The 24,832-nt window shown below is 39.5% G+C and overlaps 1 protein-coding gene across 1 annotated transcript in view; it reads left to right on the forward strand.

The window, feature by feature from the left end:
• The window catches only part of Hs6st3 (heparan sulfate 6-O-sulfotransferase 3), a 720,354-nt gene extending 710,164 nt beyond the window's left edge, over positions 1-10,190 (forward strand). The window contains exon 2 of the mRNA XM_036199122.1: positions 3,448-10,190. Within this exon, the coding sequence (XP_036055015.1) occupies positions 3,448-4,156 (709 nt within the window). The 3' untranslated portion in view covers positions 4,157-10,190. The remainder of the gene's footprint in view (positions 1-3,447) is intronic.
• The last annotated feature ends 14,642 nt before the right edge of the window (positions 10,191-24,832 follow it).

The raw sequence follows: 24,832 nt of genomic DNA on the forward strand, positions 1-24,832 counted from the left end.
TGGCTCCTTTGGCTAGTAAACTTCAGAGATACCCGAGACTTATATAACCATCACTAGGCAAAATGAAATGCAATGTGAAGTTAAATAGTTTAGTCTGAATCCAAGATAATTTTAAATTTGCTTTAAGATCATGTAATTACTTAATGTCTGGTGAAGCAAAGTTACCAGATATTCTACGCCTGGTATTCCCAAGTGGGATTAAAGCACTTGATTCTGCAGATTCACTTGGGTCTTGATATGACTAACCTTGGGATTCTTACCTCCATACACCCTCAACTCTATCATTTTTAAAATCTGGTTGTATAAAATTTGAGACATATAACCTGGATCTTACTATCACTGGATTTTGCTGTTATTGAAATACTTTTATATGTCTTCTACTTAATATAATTAACAGGAAAGCTAATAATATTCCACTTGTGGTCTAATTTGGCTCAGTTGAACACCTTTCTAATTTAAATTCCACTGCCCTGGTGTGTTTGGCAAACATAATCCCCCGAGTTACATCTTTATCATTACTGTATTCATAATATTTATTATGAAATTGTTTGTTGAATAAAGATAGGTCTCTGCTGTGGAAGTGAAATGTAAAGCAGTCTCACATTAAGTACAAAGCGGGGGTCATATAACACTCAGAAGTACTCATCTATATGCACTCTGGGCTATGCAGGATCAGCAAAGGCTCCTCCTGAGCCTGGAAGCCGTGTTATACATCTCCTGATTCCTTGCTTACCTTTTAGGACACATTCTTCCAATGCTGTATTATCTTTCTATAATGTGAAAAGACAACAGTGTTATGGAAAATGGTGATGGGCAATGCAAGGGTTTGGGCTGCAGTACCCATGACAATTTCAAGAAATTGTCCCTCCAGAATTAAAAGGACAAGTTAAGACTCAGAGAAAAGATATAGTTTTAAAGATAATTCTTCATCAAATATTTCTAAAAATCAGAATAAAAACAAGTCATCTCCAAACTACTTTTTATTGTTGTAACTGAGTATGTAAAGATGTTCTGTTTGTTTACCTTGGTCAAGTAGAAGAGCATGGGGTTGAATGCTTCTTCCAGAAGTGTTTCTTGTCATGATGTGATGACAGAGCAAGAGTTTTCTTGAAGTGAGGCAGACCTGCTTAAATCCAACTTCTGTAACTTAAAACCAGTATAATCTGTCTCTTGTCTTCTCAAATTCTTAGTTTGTTAAATACTAAACAAAAACAAGAAGAATGAGTGTACATTCACCTCTGTAGACCTTGAGTGTTAGTCTATGAAAAAAATTGGCATCTAGGCACTTAAGTAAGTTTATTTTAATAAAAAATTGTCATTACAAATGCAAGACAAAACTAGGAAAAGTTTGTCGCCAATCTTTTTTTTTTTTTTAATTGCCAGGTAAGACTTTATTGAGCTAATACATTGTTTATTTATTTATTTATTTATTTATTTATTTATAGATTTTATTTATTTTTTTATATTTGTGTTTTAATTTTACATATCAACCATGGGTTCCCCTGTCTTCCCCCCTCCCACCCCTGCCCCCACCTCCCTCCCCCAGCCCCTCCTCCCCCATTCCCATCTCCTCCAGGGCCAAGACTTTCCTGGGAATTCAGCTCAACCTGGTAGATTCAGTACAGGCAGGTCCAGTCCCCTCCTCCCAGGATGAGCAAAGTGTCCCTGCATAAGTCCCAGGTTCCAAACAGCCAGCTCATGCACTAAGGACAGTTCCTGGTCCCACTGCCTGGGTGCCTCCCAAACAGTTCAAGCTATTCAATTGTCTCACTTATCCAGAGGGCCTGATCCAGTTGGGGGCTCTACAGCTTTTGGTTCATAATTCATGTGTTTCCATTAGTTTGGCTATTTGTCCCTGTGCTTTTCCAATCTTGTTTGTAATATCAGCATTGTTTGTAATAGCCAGAATCTGGAAACAACCTAGATGCCCTTCAACTGAAGAGTGGATAAAGAAAATATGGTACATATACACAATGGAGTACTACTCAGCAGAGAAAAACAATGACATCATGAGGTTTGCAGGCAAATTGATGGATCTAGAAAAAAATCATCCTGAGTGAGGTAACCCAGACTTAGAAAGACAAACATGGTATGTACCCACTCATAGGAGGATACTAGATGTAAAACAAAGATGACTAGACTGCTATACAACTCCAGGGAGGCTACCTAAAAAACAGGACCCTAGGAAAGACACAGGGATCACCCAATGACAGAGAAATGGGTGAGATCTACATGAACAACCTGGACAACAGTGGGAGTAATGAAGGGCAATGTCCCCGATCTTGAAAAATAGTTTGCATAAGTGGTCTGGGAGAACAAGTAAGACTTTCTGTTAGTTGAACATCAGCCTCCCATACTTTGTCCTTTTCTTATATACTTACCAAGCACTTCTGGGCTCTCTTCCTTGGGAATTAGTAATTTCCTATTTTCCATTGGTTTGGTTTGCTATGGGGTGTCTTTCCATGATCTTTGGCACTGAGCTCTTACACACATAAAATGTAACTTAGTCTCTCCATCTGGGTACCAAGCTTGGAGCCACACTGAATAATAGCCCTTTCCCTCAGGGCATGGCAGACCACCTTCTGATGACTTGGCAGCATGCAAGGCATTTTATAGGGGTTCCTGGCTTCTTCCAAGAGCATTATGAGCTACACCTGTGTCCCCAGGAAAACACTGAATTAATATGATTGTCCCTGTATTTCTAGAGCAAGCCTCTAGAAATGAGACAAGGCTTGGGCTGGAACTGACTTGGGATCAAACTGTGGAAAGGCAATGGGAACTGTAGGGTTTCAGAAACAGAAGAGAGCTCTGAGGACTCATGTACTCTGTTCTTCTGTGGTGTCTTTTCTGACAAGTGGACATCCAGCCTCTTCTTAAACACTTCAAGTGACAGGGTTTGATTGGCAGTTCACCTTTTCCCTTCTCAATTTATAATCTGAGTATCAATATCATGAGAAAAGGTGAATAATTGGGTTTGGGTCTTGCCATTTTGGGTCCTGTGACCTTTCTGTGTTTCCTTCTCTAGCAGTGTCATGTACAATACAAAAGTTTAATGTAAAGCTCAAATGGGCAAACCTTTTCTATTTTAGATGGATGATGTATTTTTTTAAACCTTTGATGCTTACACTAAATATAACATATTAAAGCCATCAGTACTTTATTAGTGACTAACTGCTGAGTGAATGAATGAGTGAATGAATGATTCATTGCTCCCATCCACCCCATCCACTGGGGTAGAAAAGTCTCCATAAACTTAGCATTGACACTTGGTCCCCAAAATCAGGATAGGAATACAAGCACACACACTTTGTCAGTGCAAATTCAGGCTAATGATCTCCTTTGAGCATTTGGCAGTAGTGCCCATCCACTTGGCATTGCTACAGACATGAGAGGTTCAGAATGACAGTGTATTGTCAACCACTGACCTTCTCTTTTAATCTCTTTCAGGAATTTCTACTATATCACTATGTTGCGGGACCCAGTGTCACGTTACCTGAGTGAATGGAAACATGTTCAGAGAGGAGCCACATGGAAAACCTCTCTCCACATGTGTGATGGAAGGAGCCCCACCCCGGATGAGCTGCCTACTTGCTATCCAGGGGATGACTGGTCTGGGGTCAGCTTGCGGGAGTTCATGGATTGCAGCTACAACTTGGCCAACAACCGGCAGGTGCGCATGCTTGCTGACCTCAGCCTGGTAGGCTGCTACAACTTGACTTTCATGAATGAGAGTGAGCGAAATACTATCCTGTTGCAGAGTGCTAAGAACAACCTGAAGAACATGGCCTTCTTTGGGCTCACGGAATTCCAGAGGAAGACACAGTTTCTCTTTGAGAGGACATTCAACCTGAAGTTCATCTCCCCTTTCACACAATTCAACATCACACGGGCTTCCAATGTGGACATCAATGAGGGAGCCCGTCAGCACATTGAGGAGCTGAATTTCCTGGACATGCAGCTTTATGAATATGCAAAAGATCTCTTCCAGCAACGGTACCACCACACCAAACAGCTAGAGCACCAGAGGGACCGCCAAAAGAGGCGTGAGGAGCGGAGGCTGCAGCGAGAACACAGAGCACATCGATGGCCCAAAGAGGATGGGGCCACAGAGGGGACTGTCACAGAGGACTACAACAGCCAGGTGGTTAGATGGTGACCCTCCGCCTGCTCCTTCTTCATGATGGGGAGATAAGCAGGCACCTTGTCCTTCTGTTGGAATACATTGAAGAAGCTGGGTCAGGCTGAGGATCTCTGGCTGTATGTGACTTAATTCAAATGTCTGCTTCTTCTTCGTCTTCATTTTCAAACCAACTGGAAATTTTCCATCTTAATTTTTTTTCCTTTTCTAGACATTTTCTGATCACTGATATAAGTGGGGTGGAAATGTATTAAACAGACCACTTTAGGGGGTCAGAAGAGAGGCCTCAGAAAGGAGACAGTGTATAGTATCTTTGCCACTCACAGTGGGTCAGTTTGGGAACCTGAGGCCTGCAGAAGTACATAGGAAAACCAAAACCACGGCTTGTATGCTCTGCTGAATTCATCACACTGCAGCCAGTAGACCATTGGTCTATTTAGAGAAAGAGAGAAAGACCCTTCTGCCCTTAGATGGCCCTTCTCACTCTGTGTTAAATTTGGGAACTGTTCAAATGAGGTTTAAATCACGAATAACATGGTTTGTCTCTGCAGATGGTTTTAAACAAAATTACCATAATACTGACCATAGCTAGAGACTCTTAGCCTACAAACGCTGATATCAGAGCCCTAAGCCACAGATCCATTCTGTCTTTTAGGGGATAGGGAGTGAACACAAGATAAGGTTGGTTATGGCCTAAGAAGTTAACGCTGATGGGACATTTGGGGGAACACACTTACTTAGTAATGACTAAGGAGATTGCACTTGATCAGCATTAATCCTTCAAGTAAAGAATACATTTTTAAAAACTAGGAGAATGAGAGCAAAGAAAGCAGAAGAAAACCTCCATTTCTAAACCAGCTTTAGAACCTTAGTTGTTACATTAAAAGAATGTCAGATTCTTGCCTTTGTGGAGCAGACACATTCTCAGCCAGGTTTGAAATTCTGCTATCACAAAAGAAAAGATGTTTTCAAAAATCTTGAGTTAGTGAACAGGATCTGAACCAATGAGGACACACAATACATTCCAGGTCAATATATGAGTGAGGCCAGGAGCTGCAGCATGGCATCTATCAGACAGTTACATCAGTTCAGAAGGACACTGCACCTGACATTTACAGGGTGCTTTAACCACTGTCTTCCCACATGCCTGTTCTGTGGCTACAACCAGAGAACCAAGCTACAGCATACAAAAGTGGACAAAAAATATGCTGCATTGCCCTGGGTTTCTTGGTTTTACCCTTCCTAAGCCACAACAACAGACACTTCTGGAAAGGGATAGGAAGGGGGGAGTTGAAAGCCTTTGCCTCACATTCAGTGGAGGAGCAGAGTGAGTAGAAAGTTTTACGTGTTTGTAAGATCAATCCTTTCAAGCAGCTAAAGGCCAAAGGCTTGAGACCCAGAAATCAGACTGGAACGCCTGTTTCACTGATGTCCTGTGTGTTTGATGTTTAAGCCAGCTTTACACAAGCCACTTCAGAATGTTCTCTCTGGGGTCGAAAGGCCATCATCTCCTAATGTTTATGGAGGGACTGATGCAAGGGAGCCTAGCATCCTAGATTCCAATGGAGAAGTAGCTTTGATGTTTCTCTCACTGTGCTTGGCATCTAGTGTACTGAATGAAATGATATCATTGGATATCATGCATGTTCTCAGAGAAGCCCCATGCTATACCTTGAATATATGCAGCATAACAAGGTGGATATTGCTAGTCCTCATTATATAGCTGAGAAGATGAAGCCCACAGATGGGATGAGGCTTCTTTGAAGATTGTAAGGTAGACCTTGCTGGCCACAAAACACAAGATATATATTCACATAGCACTTCCCACATGGTGTAAATCTTCCTGCCAATCACAGAAGTAGCCAGATGTTCTCACACGGAAGTGTTTGCTCCTGATCCACAGAAGTGGCGTGAAGTGATGAGACTACACTTGCAGTGATCCTATCCTGAGTCCTTCTCCCCCAGGGTGAGTTCCTCTCTCATCCTTTTCTCACTAGTGAGCTGAATGATGGAAGACCTCTTTAGAAACCATAATTTTTGAGTTACACACAAAAGTAAATTTAAAGTGGACAATTAACTAAGGCCTTTTCATTGGTAGAGATGAAACCTCTCAAAATATCCATGTGTCTCTTTATGATGATTTGCTCCAGAGAAGGGAGGGAAAAGGGGAAGGGCAGAGGGATGAGAAGAACACATTCAGTCATTGAGATCTAATGTTCTGCCAAAAATGGAAACCTGAAAACTGTGCCTCTGTCATCAACTGTGATACAAATATACATACATGCAATGCACACACACACACACACACACACACACACACACACACACCTCATTGTTTTTTTCAAATGGGAAATCAAAATAGACTAGAAAGTATCAGATTGATTCTTTTAAACTCACTTTACATTTTTGGCAAGGAATCCTGGAGGCAGCCCCTGCTACCACCACATTATTCCTCTGGAATCTTAGAGTTTATATCAGAAGGCTTTCCGCCTACTCAAGGCTGAGTATAGGATGCGTGGCCCTGCCTCCACTTGAAAACAGACAACAGGATGATGTGAGAAGAAGAAACCATCTCTGTGTTGGCCCCAGGCTTGTGCTAAGTGAATTGGAAAGATTAGCATGGGCTCCCTCACTCATAGAGTTCCATCTGGAAGCATCACAGTTGTCATATCCCCAGGGTCCTGCTTGATAGAAATGGAGAGGTGGGATATAGTGCAGTCTCTGAAAACTGACTGCACAGCTCAATGCTGGGGGATGCTGCAGGAAGAGATGCCAGTGGCAGGCACAGGAAGCTAAGGATGCATGGGAACTCATCAGCCTTAAGGTCTCAAACCACATCAACTCCAACTACATAGACAGGAAAACAATTCCTAGATAACTCCACTTCTTGTGTACTCCTCCAATTCCCAGGTGGGTATTTTTTCCCTTCTCTTGGCAGTTGCAGCACAAGACAGTGGACTGGAGTATATATGTGTTTGGGGTGTGTGTGTGTGTGTGTGTGTGTGTGTGTGTGTGTGTGTGTGTAGTGTGCCACACACATTTTGTTCATATTTTGATATGGACTAAGACAGATACTTTTTTGTCTCCTTCCTAGAAGCCTACTCTTGATACTGGGGAAAACAATTAATAATCCCACCAATCAATGTTGACAACACTTAAGAAAAATTATGAGTTACTGAAAAATATAAAGATGTGTTTCTTTATCAAAAACCTAATCAACAATTTGAACTAAAGATCTTCATTTGATCAGACCATTAACATAATAGTTTTAGAAGTCTGGATGGAGAGGAGACTAATCCTCTCTTACTGCTTCTTCATTCTTAGACACAGCATCTACCTCCTGGCCCAAAGTGTCTGCTATAACCACAGCCACCTAATTTTCCCTTAAGACAGTGAAGTGGTAGCCCAGGAATCGTAGGTACTGCTTGCAGTCACGGGCCATTGGCTGGAGTCTAGACATCAGCCACTTCTCTTCTTGTTGCAGAGAAGACAAGAAAATGTCTTATTACTCAGTGCCGGGCGGGTGTCTTGATAAGTGAGGGGAGCGCTACTGTTAAAGAAATGGTGGAAAATTAATACTGATAGGAAACTATCAGTCCCCCAAACAAAAGGAAATGGAAAAAATGCCAAGTCCTTTTCAGTATCATTTATTTTCTCATCAAGTTTACAAATGATGAGATTAAAATTCACTCTGTCAGCGTTTAAAGATTTTCATAACATTTTGTGTGGTATCTCACTTGGCCTGCCTTACATTCTTATGTACTGACTGACATTTCCATTCTTTTACATTTGATCATTTAGAATGAAGATTCAGAGATGTTGGAAGATTACACACACACACACACACACACACACACACACACACACACACACACTCCAGTTCTTATTCATTTGCAAGGAAGTTGCTCAGAGCCCATGGTCTTTTGGCATTGGAGTTTTTCCTACAACTATATTCTCCTTGGCATCAGTATTAGGACTGGGAATTGCAAGAATGGGAAATCTAAATCTTTATTGATTTCTGTCTTCCTTCAACTTGTTGTGGAGCTGCAGTGACCTAGAAAATGCCATGGACAGGTCCAGTAGACTCTCAGTTCTGCCCCCAGTGAAGGGGCCTCTTACTTGAACAAAATGCTCAGGTAGAGAGTGGTACAAGGGAGTCAGAGAAAAGCACAGGAATCCAGGGGAGACCTCAAATACCTCTAGCTGGATGTCGATCCTATTCTACCCTCAAACTACCCAACACGGAGGCTGAGGGGACAAGCTTACAACTCCAACGGGATACACAACATTCAAGAAATTCAGAATCAGTAGCTGCCTGTTAGGAAAGCTTAAGGGGTGATCAATAGGACCTCTGCTCATAAAATGCCTCCCTCCCTCTACTGTTCCCCAGGTCACTGGTATTTTATCAGCAGCATATTGTTATAGTTATTACATATTTTTATGTGGTATTCCTTTGCCCATTGCTGGAGGATGACATGCTTGAAGCTGTAGTAAATAAACAGCTTCACCCAATCTATCTGATTCCTTCCCAGACATGTCATCTGGCTGAGAAGAGGGTCAAATGGGGTCACATGAGACAGAGAACTACAGGCAGCAGGGGCAGCTCTAGAAGAAAGTAGGGCCCAGAAGGACAGACCACTCATCAGATGGGAACTCATCAGCCTTAAGGTCTCAAACCACATCAACTCCAACTCCAGCAGAGACAGATGGTTAAAATACGTGCCAGTCAATAGTGGAATATAAAAAAATGGTGAAGACATAGCTTTTGTCCTTAGGATGAAAGGTAGCCCAGAAACATGTGACTTAATTCTTCTAGCCACTTAGAAAAGCACAAGATGGGGCACACCCACAAGGCAGAATTAGAGCCTCAGGTAGACCTGGGGTTTGAAGGCTAGGGAGGAGGAGTTGGACTAAACAGAGAGCTGTTTTTGACACAGGCAAGAACACTTGGGTGTGATCACAGCTGTGGTTTTAGGTTTTCCTTTTCAAACATTATTGTGTGTCTGCTGGTCACCAGAACTTCATCTGAAAGCCTCAAGGCTGGGTGGTGGGCTGGTTTAGGTGACCAACGCTACCCAGTTCATGACTTCTGGGGATCATGCAGCTGTTCTTTTCTCTCAACACTTCTGGCTTCCCTTCTTACCCTGTTCTATCTCTGCTGGACACTAGTCAGCTCTGTTCTCACCATATTCACCAGGACACATCTGAGTGAGTTCTTGGAAACTCAATGAGCCCTCCTAGGCAAGTAAGGGAATTATGGGTTTTGTCACCTGTTGGATACAACAGCCGTGGACCTATCTTTACCCTCTGTTGTCAGAACTGACCTCCCTGCAGCAATGCTGAGAATCCTGATACCTGGCCTGTTGTGAACGTTAGAATGCTTACAAGCCTCCGCACGTCTCTGCAAGGATGAGGGGTAGCCTGATTGAACACTGGAATGCTGAATTTGCAGACACTGACATGAAGATGTTTCTGGAGCCTGTCTTCTTCAATATCCACAGGACAGATTGCAACTGTCTACCTTCAGTAAACTGAGGGTGGCTCTATGAGATCTACATTCTGCCTCACTGTGGGAAAGGCCAGAGATCAGGACTAAAAGTCCTCAGCTCTTGCTGGGAAACAATGTCCTGACAAGCAGTTTTGTGTGACTTAGCCATGATCCTACACCTTTCATCTCCTTGTCATGCTTTGTTTAAATCATATGACCAAGAATTTTCTTCCAGAAGAACTTTCTGGGTTTTGCTTGCATTTTGTTCTTCTTTTCTTAATGTATCAAATCAATGTTAGAAAAATCTAAATCTTTATCTGGTGCCCCATTCTAGATGTAAGATAGTAATTCAATAGATGCAAATTATTTCTTCTAGGAGGTGTTTCTTCTTTTGTTTCTGTGCAGTATGTATGAACTTGGTTATTAGGAGACTATATTGTGACATTACCAACCTTTATTGCTATTTAAAAAGTGATAGTTTGTAGAACTGAGATTCCCATTGATGTGAAGCACAAAATTTAATGAATAAGTTAACATATTAAACTGTTGTGATGTCAAGAATAATTATTTTTCTGGTGTTTTATTCAGACTTTGATACAAAATGGAAAAATTATTTGAATACTTCAAGGGATTTATGGAAATCAAATCCACTGGATCAGTTTAGTCGAAGTTAAGAAATTCATGCTATGGACACAAATGTGGTTATTGAATTTGAAATCGTAAAAGCCACAAAAGATAAGGAATGTGAGGACTGGAACCATTTAGATTCTGTGGGGGTCAGGGAACTTTTCACAGGCTCTCAAACACATCAACTTCTAAAACTGTGCTTCTCTGCATCTCTCCCTCTCCCTTTCCACCTGCCTTTAGGACCTTAAAATTGAAGTGGCCACAAAAATGTGGGTTACCTCCTGGTGAGAGTGGGATACGAAGTGGAGATTAGAGAGGGAATTGGGGTTGTCAGAAAAGGACTGAGGAGTTCATCAAAGAGAAAGGGGGAAAGAAAGGAAAGGAGGAAGCCAGAGCAGAGGAAAAAAATGGAGGCTACGGAGGGTCTCTTCACTCTTTCAATCCGTGACGTGGCTCACACTCAAAAGAAAATAACTAGTTCCTACAATATGGCAAAGACTGAAATTCCAGGGTAGCAAAATTTTCCTCATTTACAAACCCCTCGAGTAACAACTCAACTGCCATTGTCTTTTTCTATCATGGAAGTGAAACTGTAGATTCTTGCCTTGCTTATGGGTGGGAAATGTCCTTTGACCAAATTCCCTTTAGTGGGAATCATGCAGAAGGGAAATTTGGCTTTCTAACAGATGAAAGAGTCACCAGATCTGTTCTAGAAAACAGTGGAAAATAAACACACATGACCTCATGCTCTCTGGACACAGAATCATACACTGACTGGCACACATACACAGACACAAAGATATACACACAGACACATGCATACTCATAGGTTTCTCTCTCTCTCTCTCTCTCTCTCTCTCTCTCTCTCTCTCTCACACACACACACACACACACACATATATATATATATATATATATATATATATATATATATATATATATATATATTTATAAACTTTCAAGAAAAGCCTAATCTAAGAGAAAAACCTAGACTCTGGGGTTTATGTCTTTTATTTATCTTAGAAATACATTAGTTTCCCACCACATACCCCTTAACCTAGCAGCTGTGACTGGAGATTTTAAGTAGATGATAATTACACATATGCCTTATTTTTACTGTAGATCTCAGTGACCAACTTCCATCTTGAATTTTTCATTGTTGTTGACTATTTTTTGAGATAGGATCTTGTCATGTATCCTAGGCTAGTGTTGAACTCTAAGCAATCTTCCTGCCTTGACCTCTTGAGTACTAGGATTTACAGCGGTACATGACAACACCCAGCTCATTTTTTTTTCACTCAAATGAAGCATTATACATATTTTCTTTGACATTTCAAAATTTTCAGGACCACTACTTGATCCTTGGGTCGATTATTGGGTAAAATAAGAATTATTTGAGCTCAGCACCAAGATACGAACATAATGGGTCTGATAATTAAGATGTCAACCTGACTGAGCAAGAATGCCAAGAGCACAGTGAGCACATCTCTGGATGTATCTGTGAGATGCTTCTACAGAGGATTAACTAAGACAAGATCCATCCTAAATGTGAGCATCAACGTCTCATAGGCTTAAGTCCCAGGCTGTACAAAAAGTGGGAAAGGAGAAAGGCAGCTGAGAGCCTACTGAGCATGCTTTCTCTTCTCCTTGGTTCACCCAGATGTGCTCACACCTCTTTACACAGGTAAGAACCACACCAGAGCCCATGCCTTTCCTGCCAGGATGGACTGTACCCTCAAGTCATCAGCCAAAATAAATCCTTCCTCCTTTAAGTTTCTATTTTTGTCAGAGCAATGAGAACTGTAACTAACACAGCCAAGTGACTGATAGGAAGATAGTGTACATGGCATGGATATACTTACACGATAATTCATATCCCAGGAAAGATGAAATGGGAGCAAGACCTCACCATACTGCTGGGAATGGCATACAATTTAAATCTAATGAAGTGTTTATTTTTGGAATTTTCTATTCAATGTTTTTCATTAAGTATGTGCTTTGACAATTTCATGCATGAATGTAATGTGTTCCGGATATTCTCATACCCCACATCCTGTAGCTAGAAGTTTTCCTGTGTTCTGCCTGGCCCATGGTCAGGACAAATCTTTCCCACTCATGTCCCCTGAGTAAACACACAGAGGCTTATATTAATTAAAACTGCTCAGCCATTAGCTCAGTCTTACTACTGACTAGCTCTTACACTTAAATTCAGCCCATTTTTTAAATCTATATATCACCACGTTTTCTGTGACTTTACCTGTATGCCATTACATGATACTCCCTGGACAGCGGGCTAGCATCTCCTGAGTCAGCCTTCCTCCTCCCAGAATTCTCCTTGTCTGCCTATCTTGCCTACACTTCCTGCCTGGCTACTGGCCAATCAGCATTTTATTAAACCAGTGTACAAAAGCATTATCCCACAGCAACACCCCATTATCTCTTCTCCTCCATAGCAAGCCTCTTTCCCCTCCTCATAAGTCCCCTTTCCACATTTGTGACTTTTTACTTGTTTTATGACCCACTGAACTTAGCAAGAGCCATATGTATAATCAGGGGCTTAGCACTTCCAGTTGGTACCCTGTGGACCTGCTAGTGAACCTACAACCAAAGACAATGGCTGCCCCTCTTCCAGAGTCACCCAGTAGCCAGAAGGTCAGCTTTATAATACCCTTACTGGTGCATACCTGATGCTGAGGCCCAGTAGAGGCCACCATAGTTCCTGTGAGCACATGACTTCAACAGCTGTGTCATGCCTCCCAAAATAGCATTTCTATTGGTAAAATTATTAAGGCCACTCCACATAGTTAAAAGGGAGGTTTATTTAGTGGCGTAACTTACAAATGAAGGGATAGGTAGGTTGCACGGTCTGGGAAAGGTATGTTGCAGTCCAGTGGTGTTCTCTGGAGAGCTCTGCTTGGTCTACCTCCAGCATGCAGGATCCAGGAACCAAGTCAGCCCCACCTTGTAGGCGTGACCAAAGCCTCAATGGGGGTTGGAACTTCCAGGTCAAAGCTGGAATGGCTACCCACTACACATTTCCTAGCCCTTTTTCCTATCTTCTAGATCTTAGCTACTTTTCCATCCCCATTATAGAATTAGAGAGGGTGAAATAAATAAATTGTTTAGGTTTGAACATTCAATCACTTCCCAGAAACTTGAGCAGCTCTGTGTTTCCACAGTCACTGTTGTTTATTACAAAGAGGCACTTCTCTGATAAAGACAGAAAATGGCATTCATCTATGGGTATAAAGATAATTATTGAGAAGGCAGTTTGGTGCTATTTCAATTTAGCTTAACAATACTAGTAAGTTTCCTCTAGGGCCCACTTCTCTGGAGTAATTTTTTACTGGATTTACAATAGTGGGCTTGTAGCCAGGCATGTTGGCACATGCCTTTAATTCCAACACTAGGGAGTCAGAAGCAGGGGGATCCCTGTGAGTTCATGGTCAGCCTAGTATACAAAATAAGTTTCAGGATATCCAGTGCTACACAAAGAAACCCTTTTTGCAAAAACAAACAAACAACAACAACAAAAAGTAGTAGGCATGGACTACCTTTTGTGGGATGGGCCACAATGCAATCAGAAAGAGACAGGCCACCCCTATGATAATTGTGCCATTATTATACCACTGGTAAATTCTTGCCTGGTAAATTGGCATGGTAGTTTGTAGGGTTCATGGCTGGGTAAGGACAATGATACCTTTTCTCTTCTAGTAGCTTGCATAAAACTTTAGGCACTATGAAAGATGGGCAGCACAGAAGTTTCCAGCTCAATTCCAGCTTGATTTCTTTCTGTATTACAAGAAAGATGCATTGTGTACTGGATTATAAAGGTTTAAACAGGGATGGAGGGATGTAAGAAACAAAAGTGAGTGAATAGGAAAGGTTAGCCATAATGAAGAATACACACACACACACACACACACACACACACACACACAAAAAAAAAAAAAAAAAAAAAAAAAACCAACAGAAATCTAATACGTTGTAAGTCAATTAAAAAAATAATAAAACATAATTGAAAAAACAGAAAACAGAAACAAAAGCAGACAGGAAATATGCAGCATGGCTGGATACTGCTGTCCCTAGAAGCCAGGATCATTAGACAATATATCAATGCCAGAGAACAATGCCTCCTTATGGAGTTCAGGTCAGAGACACTCCGGCAGCGTCCAAGTGTGTGTGTGGTGGGGGGGGGGGTGCTCTTTCTATTCCTCATGGTTACCCACTATTACTACACTGTTTAACACTCTAAAGGCATGGAAACCTGGGAGAATGGAGCCTAAAATGAGGTGGACTAAAGTCTCACACAATAGCTAAATTCATTCAGAGCATCAGACAATTTATACCCTAAGGGTTAGGAAAGGTCACTCCAGTAGAGTTCTTATGAGTTCAAGCTGCATATAATCACCAGGACAAACTGCACGTGGCAAAAGCATGTGTTTCCATCGAGGCATATAAACAAATAACAATAGCCAGCTGTAATGAATAATCTGAAGTAAACTCACTCCTACCTGCTTCCCCAGGAGGGTCACAAAAGCACATTCCTAGAACACTTCCATGTTTTTTAAGAAACTGAGGTCACAAAACTCTTGTCTTGTTTTCTCAGAATTTTCTCACAAGTACTCAGAATTCCCCTCACACAACTCCACTCTTGGACTGTGTTCTGACACTAGACTATATGATTATGTTACAAAGACACTATTTAATATTTGTGGGCCATGGTCAACTAAAAACCATGGATTTTAAAATGGTGATAATGGGGCTGATTATAGTGCCAAAAATAAAATTGAAAAAATGTTGAATTTATTGAAAATCTTTCAGTATAATTAGATAGAATATAAGTTTGTGAACTGATAAAAACAAAATAATCCAATATAATTTATTTTATAAATAATGTTAACTTTATGGATGTGTTAGATAATTTGGAAAATACAAGGTATTTAGAACCCATAGATTATAGAGTCTAAGATTGTTTTTATCTACTTCCTTACAGATTTTTATGCAGTAGCAATTAAAGCAAAATTTTAAATAATATGTTTCTTAGAAAATTGACATCATATAATTCATGCAGTGCAAATGCAAATGTTAAAATTTTAAGCATGCTATGGAACATAATCTTAATAGATGCATGTAATTTTACCATTCTTATCTTTTAGTAATTTTAATTCTAATTTTCCATGAATATAAGTATCAGTAAAGTGAACATGTCTACACTTACAGAGCATCTCTATGCTTTGTTGTTGTTACTAAGTGGTCCAGGCTGGCCTAGAACACACTATACAGCACAAGCAGGCCTTAAATTTACTGTAATCCTCCTGCCTCAGCCTCAAAAGCATTGCAGTTGCAGGCATCCATCACCATGTTGAGCATATCCATATCATCACCTTCTGTAGAGAAGACAATTGGCTGCTTCAGCAGCATGTTAAAAAATAAAAACAACTTGTAAAGAAAGCACTCAATATTGTAAAAATAAAAAGATTTGTGAGAGTAAAAAAAAAAAAAAAGATCCACCCTTAGATCAAAGAAAATAGTATGGATCACTCTAGGACCTTCCAGCTGTCCCAGGACTGATGGAATCATCCATCATTCCCAAGATTGCTATTTGCTGGTGGTTCTGGGTGAATCTCTTTCCAGGCTCTGTCCTCAGCCAGAGACACTTCCACACACTATCATCACCCTCAGAAGAGTCAGACTACACTGAAAATGCTTCCATAATAGCAAAATCCAGGTCTTTTATCAGAAACACTTCCAGAAGATTACTTTAGCTTTTAAAATGTTTGAAGGAACTGGTAACTCTGGTAAGAGCCTCTGGGTCCCCCTGCCTCCTCACTGTGCCTTCTCCTGCCTCCTGGGTCCAGCAGGTGTTTTCCACATGCTCTGCTTCATCCTGACTCTGCTCTGCAGTACACTAGCTTGGCCTCCATAGCCTCTGCCTGGGTTTTCTCTTTGTTCTAGAGCTTAGACATGGACCTTGCCGTCTTTTGGACTCAGCTATGTTTTGAAAAGCTATTTTCACATATTATCCTACACTTCTACTTTTTTTATGGCTCAAAGAGGTTAGCTCAGTGGGTCAAGTTACCAGAAAAGTATCTGCTCTTACATTTTAATCTCTCCTTTTGTTGGGTTTTTCCATTTCTAGATTCTAGATTTTTCCTAGTTAACTCTCAATTATTTCTCAGAGTTGCTTCACCTTTTTCATGAAACTCCCTCTTCATATTCATTCCTTTTAATGACATTTTCCTTTGACTATTCAGATACATACTAACTTTTTATTCTCTCGTTTCACATCTAAATTTACCCTTTAAAAACATTTTATTATAAATGTATAGTGCTTATACAAAGTGATGAGTTTCACAATGCTATTGATCTCAAGTATATTTTGTACCCTAATATACCATTCCACCCTTTCCTTTCCACCCTTCTGTCTCCCACTGGTCCTCTGAAAGCACTCAGGTCAGATATATGAGTCAGTGAGTGTGTCTGAGTGTGTGTGTGTGTGTGTGTGTGTGTGTGTGAGAGAGAGAGAGAGAGAGAGAGAGAGAGAGAGAGAGAGAGAGAGAGAGAGAGAAATCTAGGTTCCTCATGCTGGAAAAAATGTATGTATTTGTCATTCTGGACCTGAGATACTTTGTGTAATATCAGGCTTAACAATTCCATCCATGCCTCCTACAAATGACATTATTTCTTTCTGTTTTACATATGTGTAAAACTTGATTTTCGTTAGCCATTCATCCATTGATAGACACCTAGACTGAATCGGTATCTTGGCTAATGTTAATAGTTCTGCAATCTATTTGGATGAAGCAGATATCTCTGTGGTATGCTGACCTAGACTCCTCAGGTATAGTATTGAGACTGGAATAGTGAGATCATCTGCTGGCTCTAACTTCATTTTCCTGACCAATATCCATACTGATTTCTATAGTAGAAGCACTGGATTAATCTTACATTTATAAATGGATTTCTCAGCTTAATGTTCTTCAATTTCTTAGTTTTTATATTTCATTTGAAATATCCATTTCAAATATTTCTTAATGACTAAACTTGTGCATTTTTGTTTGCATTTTATTTTAATATTCACTTTCTATCAAAGTTTACCCCAGTATGTGCTATTGTTAGTCATTCTTTTCTTTTATTTTGAAACTAAGTTGGTTTCATTTTTTTTACTTTTTACTAATATACTAGGTTCAAATATCACTACTTGTATAACTTTTCATTTGTGGACTATAGTGAGGTTCCTTTGGAGCATTGCATGTGATACATTCTCTTAAAATCTTTAATCATGCCTGAAAAGTGTATCTATTGTTGTATCACCTTATTAAGTTATACAAAGAGTCAACTAAATTACACATATATAAAGTTACACAGCTCATAACAGTATACTATACATCTCTAGGTCAAATCATTTTAATTCTATTAAGAATGAATCATAACGCACATTTATGCATGTATATAAGTGTACCAAGTCAGAGACAAAGATTTCTCAACTATAATTGAAGATCTACTAATTCTTGACAGTTTTTAGCTTATGTACTTTAATAACCTGCTGGTGTTTATCACTTGCACATAATTTATTAATTAAACAACTCCTCAATATAAAATTATCTTTTGTATCATGTAACATCATTTTGTTTGAATTTTCCTCTTACTTTTTTATTGCTATTGCTTTCATTTTGCAGTGTTGGGATCAAAGAACAGCCGTGCACACACTGAACCAGTTTTCTATCACTTAACTACACTCAATTTTAGTTTTATTTTAAACAGTTCCTAAAGAACAATGAACATGTAGTCTTAATTTTTCACATGACATGAATCTTTGTGTTTTAGTTTGCAAGTTATTACAATTATCAATGTTTTATTGATGGTTATTTTGACTGGGTTTCTGCGTTTTTCATTCTGTTTATGCTTTTTTTTCTTTTTTCTTTTTTTTTTTTGGAGCTGAGGATTGAACCCAGGGCTTGCTAGGCAAGTGCTCTACCACTGAGCTAAATCCCCATCCCCTATGCTTTTTTTCTGTTTTATTTTCTATTGTGATAGGCGATGATTTATTTGGAATCAATGTTACCAATGCAACATATTAGCTTGATTTTCATGTGATTTAAAGATGTGTGGATATATATGCTTTTCTTTTCCTACTTCGAATTGTGTATTTGTAATAGGACCTCTAAGTCCCAAATAAGCTGTGACTTCAGAGTCATACCATTACTGAGGTTGTGATATATAATAATTATTGTATTATGTTCCTTAACACCAGATCTGTATCAAACAGAGGTAGGATGGTAAATAATCAACAACTGAACTCTTCTATTCTAAGCTGGAAACACTACATTACTCAAAGCCAAAGTTCTCATGGTTCTGAGAAATGCTTACATGTATCTTATCATTTAAATTATTCAAACAGTTGTTGCATGTGAAACAAGAAGACGAGAAGATGAAGATGAAATTAAGACCTCACAAATTAGTGTTAGAAAGCCGTGGAGACAGCTTGCTTTCAGGATGTCAGCAGTTCCTGTGAATAATGTTTGCTCAGTGGTGGAAAATAATAAAGAAATGAAAATTTTATCAGAACTACAGAAATGCAACTGTTTCCAAGGTTAATTTATGACCAGCCAAATTCATTGTAGTGTACACAAAGAAAATAAAGAAGAAATCTCTGATAATGGATACCATGATTTTTTTCTTAATTGAAGAATATAATTTTAAACCACTTCTGAGTAAGATCACTGGTAACTTTAACATCAAGGTGACAATGAACATAGAACTAGAACAGAAAATTATTTCCTGGGCAGGAAAGATAGTCCCTTCAGAAACCCACCACATGGGGGTTTCCTTTATCTCCGGCACTGCCAGGTGCTAATGCCTTCCCGTGCTTGTCTCTCCCTACAGGTGTTAGATGACAAGAAGTCATTAAATCCTTGCAAATCAGGGCATCACTCCCAGAAAGCCTGCCAGTTAAGTTTTAAGTGGAAGCATATATATATATATAACTGTTCTTCTGAGAAGCTGCTGTTAACGGTTGCTTTCATATGTACAGCTGTGTGTCACAACCTACAATCCCTTGCTACCCTTGCAGCTCCCCACCTGAAGACAGAAGCAGAACACAAGTGTTATCTCAGCCTTTGCTGATGTCTTCATTTACTTCACTACCTAAGAGACACAGCTTTTGTTTTGTTTTGTTTTGTTTGTTGTTGTTTTTTTGTTTTGTTTTGTTTTGTTTTCCCCGAGACAGGGTTTCTCTGTGTAGTTTTGGTTCCTGTCCTGGATCCTGCTATGTAGCCCAGGCTGGCCTCCAACTCACAGAGCTCCACCTGGCTCTGCCTCCTGAATGCTGGGATTAAAGGCATGTACCACCATTGCCCGGCAAGAAACTCAGCTATTCTTAAGTGAGATCTGAACAATTTAGAAAAGACATGTGATGCATTCACTGTCATGCCATAATGCCACACACTTTGGCATCATTAGTAATTTTTTTTTAAAGCCCATTGGATGGAGAGGAGAGCAGTGGAATGCTGTCCCCTGGATGGGACATGCTGGTTGCTGCATGTGTGAACTCCCAGCAGCTGGGTTTCTTCCACAAAACCTGTACAAAATCAAGCCAGTCAAAAATATCAACATGGAGGATGGAGGAGATCATGGGGCCAGATTCCTCATTGAGGAGCTGTTGGCCGTTTAAGGCTGCTTGTAAAAGGAGATTGATTTTTCTTTGGCAGTGTGGTCACTGGTAGGTTTCCCATGCCCCAGTGGATGACCCACAACCATATGCATTAATTGAACTCACTAATTAATCTATGACTCTGTAGAGCATGGGTAGAAATTCCACAATATCTTTACCACCTTCTAAACCACAACTTCAGTCTTTTCATTACACCCCTCTTTTGTTTCTTTTTCAGAGTTGTCCCTTCCCTTTTCCAAAACATTCATTAGGCATTGTCAGTATTAAATTTAAAGCTAAAAGAATAAGGTTTATCTGAACAAAACTACTTCAAGTATTTTCAGTAATCCCTTCATGATTCAGAAGCTTGACCCTAGCAAAGACTTGCCTTTTCCCCTAGAACAACCTCATTCAAGCTCTCAACTGCATAAGCTGCAGACAATTTAGGCTTCATCTATGTCTGCCCCCTACTAGACCCTTTCAGCTTAGTCTTCCCTTCTCCTTGTACCATGAACAAAGGCTGTCTTCTCCAGGTTACTTCATTCCATCTTATCATCCTGACATCCAGCACATGCCTAAATCTGGATGCTCATCCTAAAGCACCTAAGATTAGAGGCCTCCTTGCCATCTTTGATTCTGTAGCAAAGGTTGAAAATCCTAAAAATGAAGGATAACTACTGCTCATTCATTGCTTGCTGTGGGATGTTCTGTATGCTGTGAATGTGTTGCTCTCATTGGTTGATAAATAAAATGCTGATTGGCCAGTAGCCAGGCAGGAAATATAGGTGAAATAAACAGACAAGGAGAATTCTGGGAAGTGGAAGGCTGTGTCAGGAGATACCAGCCCACTGCCTAGGGATCAGCTTGTAATGACACACAGGTAAAGTCATGGGAAATGTGAAGACATATAGATTAACATAAATGGACTGAGTTTAATTGTACGAGCTAGTCAGTAGTTAGCCTGCACTAATGACCAAGCAGTTTTAATTAATATAAGCCTCTGTGTGTTTACTTGGGTCTGAGAGGCTGTGGACTGGGTGGGACACAGGAAAACTTTTAGCTACAAATGACACCCAATGGCTCGAGTTTCCACCTAAAACTTGAGAATACTTAATCAGCAATTTTAAATGGAACCAAAAAAACAGGTTCCTAATTGATGTCTCATGTGGGCAGCAAGATGCCACAACATACAAGCTTGAGCTACTCTATAGCAGGTTCGCTGTGTGCAGGCTGGAGCTACAGCATGGCACATTCCCGCTGAGTACACAGAGGTTTCTGCAAGTCATGCAACATGGTGTGTGTTGGATACAGCTTTTGCTACTAAAAGAAAAAAAAAGAGATTTCTGGGCTATACACTGCTTTGATGGAGGCATAGACCCACTGCTTCCAAGAGTTGGTGGTACACATAGCTTCCAGAGCCAGAGTTGGCAGTAAACATACCACCACCGTGTTGGAAAGCTGAAACAGGTGGAGTCAGCAGCCAAGGCTTCTGCTTCAGTACTAGCCACTGCAGTTTAAAGCAATAGTTACACAATAGGGCAGATTCAGATGGAACAAGATTTTAAATGGTTTACAATGTGTATAAAAATGTACATAGGCTTGGAAGAGACAGGAAAAGGAAACAGTTATATAAAGAAATAGAAAGTTTTAAAAAATAAAGTCTTTAAAGAAAAAGTAAAAGTAATATAAAAAATAAGTCACATAATGGAAATCACACAGAGAATCTGAGTTGTGTAGTCTTTAGGATTTTTAACTGCAGAGAGACATTTGATTGTAAAAGCTAATGGGTTCAATCAATATGTATATTTTAAAGGTATCTTGATTTCAAAATTTATGTCTAAGGATATGTTGCTCTGGAAAAGAGGTTCTGCTTTTGTTTCCACAGAAGTTGAGAACCTGTGGATTGCTTCTAGGCTCATATGGTTTTACCAAAGAAGACTCCCTGAAAGGCCCAGATGATCCAACATCCAAACAGCTTCAAGGCAACTGGCTTAAAAATACAACATCAGACTATTCCAGTCAGGACTTAACCATAATTCTTAATTTTCTTAGCATCCTCATATAGCATGAATCTCTTATTTTATTAATAAAATCAAACCCAGGGCAAGGTATTGGGGTGAATGCTAGACGTCCAGAGAAGCAGAACAAGCCACAGCCACCTCACCTTGCCAGTTCCTCAGCTGATCCTGTTTCCTCAAACCAGAAGATTCTGAGTCCTCACCTGAATAGATCTCAGCTGAACTGCTTCTCAAAAGCCTGAAGGCTTAACCAGCTCTAGTTTCTGATCCTCATGCCTTATGTACCTTTCTGCTTTCTGCCATCACTCCCTGGGATTAAAAGCTCACTTCCTGTGATTAAAGGTGTGAGTCACCATGCCTGGCTGTTTCTAGTGTGGCTTTAAACTCACAGAGATCCATCTGGATCTCTGCCTCCAAAAGGCTAGGATTAAAGGTGTGAGTGGCACCATTTTCTGACCTCTGTATCTGTCTAGTGGCTGTTCTTTTCTTTGACCCCAGATAAATTTATTAGGGTGAATGATATATTTTGGGGAACATAATATCACCATATCCCATAAGAATACAGCACCCTTTATCAGCAGGAAGTAGCCTAGAAAACTATGCCCACATTCCGAAAAAATAGATTATGGATGTTTTTCTTTGTTTAGATTGTTGGCTGCAAATTGTTATTGGTATTGTCAATCTCTTTCTAAAAACAGAAATAGGGATATGGTATAGAAATGTAGAATATAGATATGATTGGAAAAAGGGTAGACTAATGAACCTACTTTTAAAAAGCAACAATTTGTTTAAAATGTCTTACATTGCTGTGGATTTTAGTTTATAGATACAAATTTAGAGTTGATTTTGTTATGCTATATATATTTCTACTCTCATTTAAGGAATTACGTTTATGTAACTCATTTAAATTGTAAAGGATAATTAAGAAATACAGATTAATAATTGGTCTTCTATGATAGCCAAACTTATAGTCATGTTATGTTTTCTGGGAATACATAGATATAATTCAATTAGGTAGTTAATCTTCAAACATTTCAAAGACTTACAGAATATGGCATTTAAAATGTTTTAAAAATGTAGACTTTCTGGATTTTGAGACATGACTTCTGGCAGCACCAATTTACTTCAAAGAGAAAGGTGGGCATCGAAGACACTATATATGGAGTTTATCTTCTTCTTGGCAAAAATAGCCATTTGGGCAAGAAACTGTTCTTACCTGGACTACTTGACAAAATGTTGTATTGACTGGACATGCAGGACCCATAGGAAGGTGACCATTGAACTTTGCAAGGTGAGATGTTCCTTCAGGTTCCTGCTTCACAGAAGAAACTGCCAGACATTCTACAGGACACAGAAAGAAGTGAGTGACTGAGAGACTCTAGGCCCATAGACTGAATAAAGATGCCCCAACATTGCAGAAGAACTTTAGGTAACTGTCCAGGCAGGCAGCTGTCTCTGTCATTCTAGATTTTTGGAAGTTGCTTACAATGCATTTCCTCTTTACTTGGATAATATTGTATCCTTTTGAGGTCTTTAATGTAGTTGAAGACTAGATAGTTATAATTTTCCTTGATTATGATAAAAGATATATTAGATATAAAACTTTAGACTTACAAATATAGGATACATAGAATATTTTCTTTAATTTTGCCAAATACAAATAGACTAGATATTATAACTGTAATTCTTGCTTGATTATTGTTTTGTTATATGTAATTTTACTATGTTAAAGTTAAACTCTTCCTTTTTGATTAGACAGAAATGGGGAGGTGCTGTGGGATGTTCTGTATGCTGTGAATATCTTGCTCTGATTGGTTAATAAATAAAATGCTGATTGGCCAGTAGCCAGGTAGGAAATATAGGCAGGATAAACAGACAAGGAGAAATTCTGGGAAGTAGAAAGCTGAGTCGGGAGATGCCAGCCTGCTGTCCAGGGAGCAGCATGTAATGGTACACAGGTAAAGCCATGGAACATCTGGTGACATATAGATTAACATAAATGGACTGAGTTTAATTGTAAGAGCTAGTCAGTAGTTAGCCTGAGCTAATGACCAAGCAGTTTCAATTAATATAAGCCTCTGGGTGTTTACTTGGGTCTGAGTGGCCATGGACTGGGTGAGACACAGGAAAACTTTTAGCTACAATCATTCATTAATATCACTGAACCTGATGTATACTGGAGGGTCTATTCTTCTATTACTCATCCTTCTATCTCTCTATCTATCTACATATGTATATCTATATTCATCTATATCTGTATTATTGAGATGATAGATAAATGATGGAAAGAAAGGAAGAAAGAAAAGAGAAAGAAAGAAGGAAAGAAACAGAAAATTATAGCTATTTGATGAATGAATCAGGTTGATAAAAATATCAACAGAAAAAAATAAGCCCAATACTTTTTTTGACTAAGTTAAACAAATTCCATAGAATCTATAATGACCTACTTCCTGATAGATATCAAATAGACAGTGCTGGCTAAATTCCTACTTATGAACAAATGAATTCAAATGTTTTCCTCATACCTCTCCAATTCAATTTGTCCAATCTAGAGCTCACTGCATATTCTTTCACTACCTAAGAAGCCCCTACCCTTCCATCTGTGACCTCTGAACCCCTAACTCCATCATAAGTTGTAAGCTCATGGGACTACCCAAAGCAGTCTCCCGCAGCAACTCCAGCCCATCCTGGGATCACTATTTCCAGAGTTCTCCTCCCACTCTTTGTGCTCTAAGCACCATCTTTCTTGTAGATGTCCACCCTGCCTCACCTTGCTTTTTATATTTATTTTATTAATTGTGGGTTTACCAGAAAGTATTATAAACTCTTTTCCTAATTAGAAATTATCACAAATAATGATAAAAAGAAAAAATCACCTAATGACTGTCTAGTAGGTCAACACTAGA

Source organism: Onychomys torridus, chromosome 9, assembly GCF_903995425.1.
Source record: "Onychomys torridus chromosome 9, mOncTor1.1, whole genome shotgun sequence".
Lineage (NCBI taxonomy): Eukaryota > Metazoa > Chordata > Mammalia > Rodentia > Cricetidae > Onychomys > Onychomys torridus.